Genomic DNA, 12233 nt, shown 5'->3' on the forward strand with positions numbered 1-12233 from the left:
CTGGTTGAATAGGATGAAACTGAGAACCAAGAAACTATTCCGTAGATAAATATTTGACAGTCTGCTTGAAAATATCCAGTCTGAAGCTTCATTAGAATTGTTGTCCAAGCTGAAATTAGTTGATTTGGTTGTATTGGCTTTTATCGTTCTACATCAAAATGCCTTGTAATATCCAACTAGAGTTTTTAAAGGAACTAGATTTAAGAAAATTTTTAGAAAGGAAGAAAACATTGATAAATCGATAAGTAAGACTTATCTGGGAAGAATTTTTCCTGTTTTAATGTTATAGCCGGTTGGATAATAGGCTTGTCTTTCATAGGCTACACCATAATGTTTGGCGATTTCGATTCGTTTTTTAGTTGATTCAATTTTTTCCTTTATTAAATTATCATCGCTCAAATTCTTATTAGCACGAAATAAATTTCGAGTTTCATCTCTGATGTATTCACGTTGAGCTTGAGTTTCTTCAACACTGATTGGTGTCCATGTTTTGGATAGATTTAGCAGCTCTTTATATAGAGACAAGACTTGTCGACGATGTGACATGATGAACATTTGTAAGTTAACACAACGACGGTAATGAATAGACAAACAAAATTGGATAATAGGCTTAATTATTAAATGAAGACTATGCAGTTTACATCAAAATGCAGTGTTTACATTTTCAAAACATGTGTTTGAAAGTCAACCTGAAACAAGTTGTCCATAGATCCGAGTCTCTCTTTTGGATACCAGTACTACTTGAATTTTTTTAGATTTAACAATTTAAATGAGAAATATAAAAAAATTAATTGTCCGATTCATATCAAAATAAACCTAATTTGAAGTGTTTCTGCATTTAAAGAAATATTTTGGTACAATTTTTCAGCTCAGAGCTTTGCATTTACACAATCCGAATCAAGACTCGATACTATCTATTAATCAGTCAAAATTTTGACTAATGATTAAAAATCTGACTTCTAATAAGCTGATAAATTTGTTAATTTGACAGATTTCGATCAATTTCAATCAACTTGAACATTGACTGAACGATAAACAAACATGAATGCTTAGAGGACGCATAGATCAAAAACTATACAATCTTTGAATTCAATTTAACCGCGCTTTCTATCCTAAAGACAGGTTTAATTTTTTGTGTTGTGTTTCACATCTGTTTGGTTTATTTTGCTTTCTTCATATTAAAGTTTAATTAATTTCTGCAATCATGTCTTTTGGTATTCAAGCCATCGTCTTAGCTGCTGGACGAGGATCAAGGATACCTGAGTTGGTATCATCACAACCTAAATGTCTTTTACCTATTGGTAATCGCCCAATGATCTATTACCCATTACATGCTTTAGAGTCGTGCAAGTTTTCTGGTGAGTTGTTCATTAACCCGTAATTTGGTTTGATTTCGATGAGCCTAGACAATCAGTTTTTATTGAAATAGATTCCCCTCTTTGTGGATTTGACCGGCATATCGGAATTGAACCAAACCACTAGCTACATACTATTGAACCAAGTCTTTTTTTAAGTTGGAAATGATTTACTAATTCTCTGTTCCTTTTCATATACAGTGGTGACAATTGTAATCAATGAGGGCCAAAAAGAAGCTGTTAGTGAAGCCATTTACAATCATTTTGATACACGAACAATGACAAATAGAATCGGCTGGTTTCTTCTGCCTAACAAAGATGAAGATTATGGAACTGCTGATACATTAAGATTAATGCATGAACAAAAACAAATTTCGGTTAGTCTTTTTGTTGATTACAACCACTTGATTCTGTTATGATTAATTTAGATTTTTAATTTCTTAGAGTGATTTCCTTGTCATCAGCTGTGATACCTTGACTAATTATCCACTATACCAGCTGGTTAGTTCATATCATATTCGTGATGCTGCTATCACTTGTCTTTTATCTTCATCTAATATTATTTCTGATGGATCGACACCGGGAAAAAAAGGAAAACCAGTATTGGGTAAATGGACTCATTTTTTCGAGTATTTGTTTCATGATTATAATGATTTTTTATTCGTTTCACAGAGAAAGATCTGATTGGGATTGATTATCAAAATAACGATAGACTAGTTTTCTTCAATTCGGAATTGGTTTTTGACGAGGACATTCCGTTCAGCATTTCAATGTTGAAGAGGTAACTAATACTCACACTAATATGTAAAGTTTTTTTATTGAATGCTAATTTAAATTATCTTCCAGATGTCCGCAGTTCATTATACACAACAACTTTCTTGACACTCATATTTACATAATCAAGAAATGGGTTTTAGATTATTTGGCAGAAAAAAGGTAACAACAAATGAAATAAAAACTCAATAACTGATATTAATTTTTTATTTTTTCTATATTTCAGAAAATTTAAATCAATTAAGGCCAATTTAATACCGAGACTTGTTCGAGAACAATTCAAAAGCAACGTTATTCAACATAAAACAACGTATGATTCGGAAGTTGAAAATAAATATAAAGTTGATTTATTGGATTACGTCGAAGAAGATGAGATTTATAAAGCCATTGAAAATTTAGACAACTTCAATCTCTCTCATGTTACCGTAAACCCAGATACTAAAGAGAAGAAGAAAGTTTATCCTGATAGCGCTGTCAAGTGTTATGCCGTAATTCAAAGAGACGGAATAAGTCTCAGAGCCAATACTGTTACCGGCTACTTTGAAGCTAACAAGCGTCTTCGAGCAATTTTCCCGAATTTGCCTGTAAAGGATAAAACTTCTGTTCCTTCCACACCAACTACCCCGAATGTAGGACCTCCAGTTAAAGTGCAAATTGGAGCAGATTGTCTTGTTTCACCTTCGAGTAGAATCGGGGATAAGACTTCGATTAAAAGATCATGTATTGGTGACCATTGTTTAATCGGTGAAAAGGCTAAAATTGCTAATTGTGTAATAATGAATCATGTTACTGTTGAAGCCGGTTGTAATATTCAAGGAAGCATAATTTGTAACAATGCTGTTATCTGTTCATCTGCGGAAATCAAAGATTGCATTGTTGCTGCTAATCACAAGATAGCCACCTACGGTACGAATAAATGCACTTTTTCAGTAAAATTTTGTACTTTTAAAGAGATGACAATCATTAGCATGCTTTTCAAGTTGATTAGAGCGAATTTCAAGCTTGCTTCAATTTTGCATCCTCTTAAGTTCTCTAATAGAATTACTATTAGCAACCATTTATCAGTCTTGTGGCAACTTTACTAATCTTCATTTCTTCCTTTCCAGGTCAATTTTCCAATGAAGTTATACCGCCAACTTTTGTTGATGCCTCGGATGATTTGTAGCCCAGTGAAACGATCAATTAATTTAAAATTTAATTTGCCCTTACTTCATTCAGATGTGTGCATAAGATTTGAAAATCTATAATTTTTTAAAAATAAACCGTTTGGCAGAATATAATTCAATGTTACTCTCAATTTTTACATCAACAGGATGGTCATGTGAAAACAAGCTACAAGCTGTAAATTAAACCATTTTCATTTACTGGTAAATTGTTTTTTTTGTCAAAATTATTTTACTCAGTAGCGATTAACTTAGAAAATATATTGTAATCGAAAGAAATTATGACTAGAAATTAATTTTAATTTATGATATGCATAAATATCAAAAACAATATCATCTTAAGCAGGTTGGTAATTTTTAAACTTGGCGCCTCACAATCTTCTTATTTTCGAACTTTTCTCTTTCCAAGTGAAAAGCTTAATTAATTTTTGTTTCTGTTTGAATTTTCTCACTCGTTTAGTTTAATTTTATTTTTTTGTGATCATCTTCAGTTGTTTATTAATATTCAGTGTTTCAAGAAATCTCGACTATGGAATTAATTGAGAGGCAAAACGTCTGTTTAGCTCCTATTATTAGTCGATTGGAAGCTAATCGCCAAAACCTGGAAGCTGTTAAACAAAAATCTGATTCTGATTTCAACAAAATTGCTGTCAAATTAGAGGAGATAGAAAAAATTGTTGCTGATATTGAGAAATCTGCTGATGGCGTATCCTATGATTTATTCAATTCAGTAAAAGCCCAGCTGGAAAGATTAATTCATGAGATACATAGACTAAAGCGAGTTCATCGTTTCCTGACTGCAATTTGTGAATACATTACAGACAACAAGTCAACAAAAGAGTTGACCTCGAGACATGTTATAATAAAAACTCTGAAAAAAAAGATGTTGTCCTGGGAAGATCAAATAAAGTTGGATATTGAAAGAAAAAAGACAGATATTGAAGAGATTGAAAAAAGAATCATCGAAAAAAAGAAGCGTTGTAAAGAAGCTGAAGATTTTAGTTTTTTAAGCTCAATACAGATTCGGAAAAGAGAAGCTTTGCTGCAAGATGTATCCAGCAAATTACACCGACTGGAATCTGAGAAACAATCTCTGTTGAAAAGTAACAATGAATTGAAGAAGAGTTTGAACGATGGTTTGCTTGTAGCCAAAAAACAAGAAGAGGGAATAAATGAAACCATAGCTAAACAAATGGATAAGTTTAAAGACATTGAACAAAAATATTCATTTATGGAAGCCAAACAAATTGAAATCGATGCTAATCAAAAACGTCTTACAGAACTTGAGACTATTATTTTGGAGAAAACTGAAGAGAGAGCAAACCTCTTAGAATTGGATACCAATCTTTCCAACCAAGTTGAAGCGATGGATCTTGCCAACGATACCAGACTCTTGTTATTCAATGATCAGAAAAGTGAATTATTAGCCCAAGAAGCTGCTCGCCAGAAATACATTGAGGAAACTGGTATGAATTTATCTGCAACTATGGAAGAATCGGTGCGTCTAGAGAAGGAAAATCAAGACCTGGAAATCAAAATATCAATGATTGAAAAAGAGTATTCTATTTGGAAACAAAGTGAAAAAGAACAAGGTGATGAAAATGATGATGATGAAGAAGAGAAGGAATTGGAGCAAGAGATTTGCGAATTGAAAAATAAAATCAATCTGCTTAAAGAGGGATCTAAAAGTATTGGTGAATCGACTGTTAGCTCTCAATCAGAACAAGTAAAAGTCATAGAGCAATCAAATTCAGTTGAAATGGCCCCTCCACAGCCATCTACTCCAGCTGTTGTTCAACCAGTGGTTAGTTGCTCTCAAGATAAACCTTCATGTTCGAGTCAATCATCTAATCGTAAATGCTTCAAAACAATTCAACCTGCTAGCTATGAGCTTCTTGATGACCCATTGGATATGATCATGAATATGAAAGATGAACGAGGCTCTCAAGATCCTCTCAGAGTTTCTAAGCGCGCATATAAACGTAAACCCAACCCAAAATTTGCTAAATAATTACCATAATAATAAAATTAAATAACTAAAATCACGGTAATAATTTTTGTTTTCTTGATAATTTGATCCAATTTGATTCTAAAATTTTCATTTTTGTACTATCTATCAATGACATTCATTTCCATAATAAAATAAATGCTTTTCAGAAAATTTTAAAAGAATTGATATTCAATAATCAGATAAATCAGCACCATCATTATTTGGTAAATGCCGTAAAACCTCTGGAGGAAACCGCGATGTTTCACAACAGTTTTCATCATTTGCTCTTGAATACAATTCACCAGTTATAGAAATGATTCTTGCTTTAAATAACTTCTTTGATTGTTACATAATCTTTTCAGCTGAATTTGATTTCTTGAATTTGCTGATAATCTTCTAAATAATGCAAAAAATAGGATAGATTTATGAGATAAAGACAATTTTTTGATCGTTAATTAGAAATGGACTTGTTCATTGCCATAAGAGAAAAAATACATTTTTTGAGCAAAATTCAAAGAATTGATATTCATTAATCAGTAGGCAGTCAACCCATCATTGGTAGAATCCTCTGGCGGAAACCGCGAATGTTTCATCGACAGACTCTCATCATTTAGAAGTTGAATACAATTCACTATTCTTACCATGTGACTCTTGCTATAAGTTGTTTCTTTACTTGCTAAGTAAATTTTTCAGGTAAATGTTATTTTCGTAAATTGCTTGATAGCTATTTATTCATAAAAATAATTGAATAGATTTATAAAGTGGTGACAATTTTTGGGTCATTAATTAACATTTGATTTTTACACCAAATAATCGTGGATATAAATAACGATAATTGATATCGTGGTTTTTTTAAAAAGATGGCAAAATGTACATGGTTTTTCATAAGAAAAGGTAGACTGGTATTTTTACCTGAGTTATAAATATTTAGTTAAATGGATGATATTTGATAAATAAATTGATTTTAAGTTTAAAAAAGAAAAAGAAATTTGAAAATAGACGTTAGAAGTTAATTATAAACCTCGAACTGATGAGTTGGTATCTGTTATGGAGAATCTGTCAAAAATGGCTGAATATTCTTTTGGTTTCTTTGCTTGACCTTTAACAGTCGCGTCATTGACTTCTATTTTTCGTCCTTCCACTGTAATACCATCTAACTCCTTTTTGGCTCTCATGGCATCATCAGAATGGGCAAATGTGAGAAAACCAAATCCTTTTGAACCTCTTTCATTGAAAATAATTTCAACATCTAAAATGGGTCCATAAGCACCAAAAAGTTTCCTTAAATCAGGTTCTCTGAATCTAAAAGGAATATTGCTTACATGAATTCGTTTTGGTGATCTATCATCTCCACTTGAACTGCAACCACCAATACTTTCACAAGAAGAAATGGAAGATCTTTCAAGAGATTTATGAACAACTAAATCTTGAATTAATCCTTCCACTGGAGGCAAACATGGAATTTCACAAAATTTCATAATTTCATAATTAAGATGATACCATTCGATTAACCATTTATGTTGCATTTCTTCACGTTTTTCAACTGGAGATGGATAAAACTTTTTGTTAGAAGAAGACATTAAAAAGAATAAAAATAGATAAGAAGAGACAAAAGAGACTTTTTAACGGTTTTGAAAGATATGAGTCGTTGGTCAAACTGATGTAAGTTTCAATTTATTCCAACGGTCTTGAGTGGCGCTATCAAGTCTTTTAACCAGTAACTGTTATGTTTTTTAACTTTGATACATTTACTTACTTTTTACTTACATTTGCTGTAAAGAGACAATTATAAATAAAAAAGAGTTCACAGACAAAGTAGCGCCACTTAAGACGTTATTCCTTAACCGTTTAAATTTATTCTTTGTCTTTTTCTTATCTCTATTTTATTTTTCTTTTACCTTTCACTTTGATATTGTTTTTATTTTCTCTCAAATTCATCTTTTCTTTTATAAAAATGTCTTCTTCTAACAAAAAGTTTTATCCTTCTCCAGTTGAGAAACGTGAAGAAATGCAACATAAATGGTTAATCGAATGGTATCATCTTAATTATGAAATTATGAAATTTTGTGAAATTCCATGTTTGCCTCCAGTCGAAGGATTAATTCAAGATTTAGTTGTTCATAAATCTCTTGAAAGATCTTCAATTTCTTCTTGTGAAAGTATTGGTGGTTGCAGTTCAAGTGGAGATGATAGATCACCAAAACGAATCCATGTAAGCAATATTCCTTTTAGATTCAGAGAACCTGATTTAAGGAAACTTTTTGGTGCTTATGGACCCATTTTAGATGTTGAAATTATTTTCAATGAAAGAGGTTCAAAAGGATTTGGTTTTCTTACATTTGCCCATTCTGATGATGCCATGAGAGCCAAAAAGGAGTTAGATGGTATTACAGTGGAAGGACGAAAAATAGAAGTCAATGACGCGACTGTTAAAGGTCAAGCAAAGAAACCAAAAGAATATTCAGCCATTTTTGACAGATTCTCCATAACAGATACCAACTCATCAGTTCGAGGTTTATAATTAACTTCTAACGTCTATTTTCAATTTTCTTTTTCTTTTTAAACTTAAGATCAATTTATTTATCAAATATCTTCATTTAACTAAATATTTATAACTCAGGTGAAAATACCAGTCCACCTTTTCTCATGAAAAACCATGTACATTATGCCATCTTTTTTAAAAAACCACGATATCAATTATCGTTATTTATATTCACGATTATTTGGTGTAAAAATCAAATGTTAATTAATGACCAAAAAATTGTCACCACTTTATATATCTATTCAATTATTTTTATTAATAAATAGCTATCAAGCAATTTACGAAAATATCACTTACCTGAAAAATTTACTTATCAAGCAAAGTAACAACTTATAAGTTGAATCATATGTTACAAATTGTGAATTGTATTCAACTTCAAAATGATGAGAATTTGTCAGAGAAATCCCCGCCGGTTTCCTACAGAGGCTAAGTGCTGTTACCAATGATGGGCTGACTTCAAACTGATTAATGAATATCAAATCTTTAAATTTTTCTAAAAAAAGTATTTATTTTCTTATGGCGATGAACTAGGTCAATTCTAATTAATAATTAAAAAATTGTCTCTATTTCATAAATCTATCATATTTTTGCTTTTGACCAGGCGATAAACAGTAAATTTAAGAAATAAAATGCAGCTGAAAAGATTATTCAACAGTTAGAAAAAACATTTAAAAGAAGAATCACTCGCTAAAAACTGGTGAATTGTATTCAAAAGCAAATGATGAAAACTTCTGTGAAACATTCGCGGTTTCCTCCAGAGGTATCGATTGGGGAATACCAAATAAATGATGGTTCGTGTTTATCTGATTGCTGAATATAAGTTCTTTTAATTTTTTCTAAAATGCATCAATTTTCTTATTGTGATTAATGGAATCGGAGCCTCCCGATAGATATTCCGACAAAATCTCCTAAACCAGCCTTAGCTAGATGCCAATAGTTCACACAAACAGTGAAATTTTTCTTGCTCTTCTTCATTGCCCAGCTAGTGGCGAAACTCTAATACACCCTTCGGTATTATGATATTATTAGAGAAGCCTGTTAACTATTGCTTTGATCATTTCCAGTATCAATTATTTAGATTCATTTAGTAATGATGACGATAATTTTGATAGACATTAATTAGTTCTCAATGTTGACTATTAAATCAGTATTCGCCATATTATAAAGAGTAAACCTTCAATTTGCTTCAATCGTCATCTTATTACTTGTCTTTTTGGAGACTGACTTTGGTTGCAATCAAATCGTCCATCGATCCTGGAACTTAGCTATTCGGAAAGTTCAATCTGACTAGATTAGAGTGGTGTACAATAAAGAGGAAAAAAGTAAGTTTGAAAAGTATTAAAAAAGCCTCGATTAATATAAATAGTGTCAACAGTTACAGTCGAGTCCCTGAAATTGTCGGTTCCTAAAACTGTCCATTCGATATCAGCACCATCTCTTATAAATAAAAAAAACCATAATTATGAATTGAATTGTGTTTTGATTAGTAATTTTTATTGGTGTCTTTTGAATGTCGCGCCTCATTCGGCCTCAAACAACTGATGGACAATTTCAGGGACTCGACTGTATTGAGATAAAAATCAAATTCTAATTGATGACTTAAAAACTCTCTTCAATTCATAAATTCATCCATTTATTTAATTCGATAAAAGATATCCAGCAAATTATGAAAATAACATTTACCTGAAAAATTTGCTTAGCAAGTAAAGAAACAAGCGATAACAAAAACACTTGGCATTGATGGTAAATTGTATTCAAGTACAAAATGATGAGAATTGTCGGTGAAACAGTTGCAGTTTCTTCCATAGGAGGTAGTGGTAGCCTCCAATGATGGACTGACTTCCATCTGATCGTTGACTTCCATCCAATTTTTAATTTTCTGCAAAATGTATTTATAGTAATGAACAAATTCAATTCTAATTAACGATTAAAAAACTGTCTTTATTTCATAAATCTATCCAATCATTTTTATTGACTAGAAGACAATCTGTAAATTTTGAGAATCAAATTCAGCTGAAAAGATTATTTAACAATTAAAGAAACGATTTAAAGGAAGAATCACTCGCTATAATTGATGAATTGTATTCAATAGCAAATGATGAAAACTGTTGTGAAACATTCGCGGTTTCCTCCAGAGGTTTTTCGGACTTTATTTTCACCAAATAATGATGGCCCAGCTTTATCTGATTATTGAATATTAATTCTTTTAAAATTTTCTAAAAATGAATTTATTTTCTTGTGGCAATGAATACGAGTGATAGGAGTACAAAAATGAAATTTTTAGAATAAAATTGAATCAAATCATTATGAAAACAAAATTTTTCATTGATTTTAACCATTTAATTTTAATTATGGTGATTATTTATCACATCTTTGTGTTTTTACGTTTACGAGCGCTTAGAAACTCCGAGAGCCTTGTTCATCTTTCATTTTCATGAAGTATTTTTGAAGTATTTACGATTAGATGATTGACTCGAACATGAAGGTTTATCTTGAGAGCTAACCACTGGTTGAACAACAGCTGGAGTAGATGGCTGTGGAGGGGCCATTTCAACTGAATTTGATGGCTTCATCGATTATTGAAAGCTAACAGTCGATTCGCCAATACCTTTAGATCCCTCTTTAAGCAGATTGATTTTATTTTTCAATTCGCAAATCTCTTGTTCCAATTCCTTCTCTTCTTCATTATCATCGTTTTCATCACCTTGTTCTTTTTCACTTTGTTTCCAAATAGAATACTCTTTTTCAATCATTGATATTTTGATTTCCAGGTCCTGATTTTCCTTCTACCAGTTTCCTCAATGTATTTCTGGCGAGCAGCTTCTTGGGTTAATAATTCACTTTTCTGATCATTGAATAACAAGAATTATCTGGTATCGTTGGCAAAACCATCGCTTCAACTTGGTTTGAAAGATTGGTACCCATTTGCACGAGGTTTTTTTCGTATAATGGTATCAGTTTTATTAATGTGTGATGTTCTATGAAAGTTTTCTGATTAACACGAGCTGCAATCTATTCGTCTTCTATTCGATTTATTTCTTCTTTCCATCAATGTTCAAAGTTATATTAATATGATCTCCCCAAGATTTCATCTTTTTATCCAGATCTTGTACTTTATTCGGTCTCAAGCTCAACTCCGCGTTGTTGTCGGCACTTCAGTGATGTATTCACCAGCTGCAGACAAATGATGAACTCGTTTTACCATAAATAACTCATCAATTCATCATCATGGCTAATAAGGTGCATAGCGGTTGTATGCCCCACGAAAAAGCGATGCCTGAAAATGAAACATAGAATTGCTTAATGAGATGGTATCTTTACAATTATAAAGCGAATGCAACAAAATTTCTAATTATTGAGTTGAGTGGAAAACCATTTTTGGCCGATTTGATAGTTCATTGTACATTTAAAGTATAAAATAGGAACATTAGAAATGTTGTCAATTTTAATAAAATCCTGGAATGCACATTCGGTCAAGTTTCCCTCAAAATGGTATTCTAAATGATTCACTTGAACTTACCCCATAATTAGTAACTGGACCTATTCCATGGCTGATGTAGGCTTCCGGATAAGAAACTATTGGACTGAAAAGCTTTACAAAATTGAAAAAAATTAGAAACTTTTATAACAAACAACAAATTCAACGGAAAAGCACATAATCACGCATTATTTTCAATGTCACTTCACCCGATGAGATCATACATTAATAAACCAGATTTAGTTTTCAAATTATCCAAAAGATGGCAAAACTTGTACAATATAATAGAGGAAAATTTATCGTTGATTTACATTGTACTTTAAATCAGATCAGCTTTAATTAAAATTTGAATAACCTGTGCACCTAATGATTTGCTTAATTTTCTCTTCATTTTAAGTGCCTAAATAATCAGGTGAATCTGAACTTTTCAACATTCTATCTCAAAATACGGAAACCTCAATTTTTGAAGCATTGACATGGAAAAATGGAGAAAAGGAAAACCGATTTTCTTTTTTCAATTATCATTTACAGGAAAATATTCTTGAATTTTACACTTGAAACTAAAGAGGAATGCCGAATGAAACGAAAAAAATGACATCTGAAACTAACGAATTGAAGTCTTCAAGTTGAAATTGTTCTGAATTTAATTGGGTTTTCAAAAGCCTTACATAATATTTCTACACAAAAGATAACTCATTGACTTATATTTCTCCATGAATGATTCTTATTCATTATGAAACCTATCATTTAGCTCCTTGATTTTCTTTAAATTTCTAATGAAGTCTCTTTCAAATCTATTTTACGTCAAATTTAACTCATTTTACATTAAACATTCAATCAGCTAATAAAAAATAACTGAAATTTGAGGAATCGATTGAAATTCATCCAACTGATTAACTCGAAATGTAATGATTGCTGTTACCAATCAGCA

At 31.4% G+C, this 12233-nt stretch overlaps 3 protein-coding genes and 1 pseudogene across 6 annotated transcripts in view; 2 read left to right on the forward strand and 2 right to left on the reverse strand.

Moving 5' to 3' along the window:
• The first annotated feature begins 1135 nt into the window (after positions 1-1135).
• Positions 1136-3501, forward strand: eIF2Bgamma (eukaryotic translation initiation factor 2B subunit gamma). The gene is made up of 7 exons (XM_015932265.3): positions 1136-1358; positions 1557-1732; positions 1800-1962; positions 2028-2136; positions 2202-2291; positions 2356-3035; positions 3236-3501. Exons 1-7 carry the CDS (start codon positions 1205-1207, stop codon positions 3292-3294), a joined length of 1431 nt encoding a protein of 476 aa, XP_015787751.2. The 5' UTR covers positions 1136-1204; the 3' UTR covers positions 3295-3501.
• On the forward strand, positions 3357-5461 carry LOC107364812 (uncharacterized). 2 transcript variants are annotated; one of them, XM_089267998.1, is made up of 2 exons: positions 3357-3496; positions 3784-5461. In XM_089267998.1, the coding sequence occupies exon 2, from the start codon at positions 3822-3824 to the stop codon at positions 5301-5303; it is 1482 nt and encodes a 493-aa protein (XP_089124124.1). In that variant the 5' UTR covers positions 3357-3496; positions 3784-3821; the 3' UTR covers positions 5304-5461. The 2 variants fall into 2 exon arrangements, with proteins under 2 accessions (XP_089124124.1, XP_089124125.1); XM_089267999.1 differs by lacking the exon at positions 3357-3496 and adding an exon at positions 3530-3638.
• A 521-nt stretch (positions 5462-5982) lies between these two features.
• Positions 5983-7064, reverse strand: LOC149093999 (RNA binding protein fox-1 homolog 1-like pseudogene; annotated as a pseudogene). Its single transcript, XR_016198376.1, has one exon. The product of XR_016198376.1 is annotated as an RNA binding protein fox-1 homolog 1-like pseudogene (transcript).
• Positions 7065-9744: 2680 nt separating this feature from the next.
• LOC107364744 (RNA binding protein fox-1 homolog 1-like) overlaps positions 9745-12233 on the reverse strand; it is a 44082-nt gene continuing 41593 nt past the window's right edge. For both annotated transcript variants that reach the window (XM_089267164.1, XM_089267163.1), the window contains exons 9-10: positions 11345-11416; positions 9745-11101 (exon numbers count right to left, since the gene is read on the reverse strand). In XM_089267164.1, coding sequence (XP_089123290.1) covers positions 11057-11101; positions 11345-11416 — 117 coding nt within the window. In that variant the 3' untranslated portion in view covers positions 9745-11056. The remainder of the gene's footprint in view (positions 11102-11344; positions 11417-12233) is intronic.

This window comes from Tetranychus urticae, chromosome 2 (assembly GCF_039701765.1).
Source record: "Tetranychus urticae isolate SD_2017Ah chromosome 2, NJAU_TeUrti_SD_1.0, whole genome shotgun sequence".
NCBI lineage: Eukaryota > Metazoa > Arthropoda > Arachnida > Trombidiformes > Tetranychidae > Tetranychus > Tetranychus urticae.

Bases quoted from the DNA above. Each gene is read 5' to 3' on its own strand.
- eIF2Bgamma (XM_015932265.3), top strand. From the start codon at position 1,205: ATGTCTTTTGGTATTCAAGCCATCGTCTTAGCTGCTGGACGAGGATCA. The intron at 1,733-1,799 runs GTTAGTCTTTTT...TTAATTTCTTAG, and splicing joins ATGAACAAAAACAAATTTCG to AGTGATTTCCTTGTCATCAG. The intron at 1,963-2,027 runs GTAAATGGACTC...TTCGTTTCACAG, and splicing joins AAAAGGAAAACCAGTATTGG to AGAAAGATCTGATTGGGATT.
- LOC107364812 (XM_089267998.1), top strand. From the start codon at position 3,822: ATGGAATTAATTGAGAGGCAAAACGTCTGTTTAGCTCCTATTATTAGT.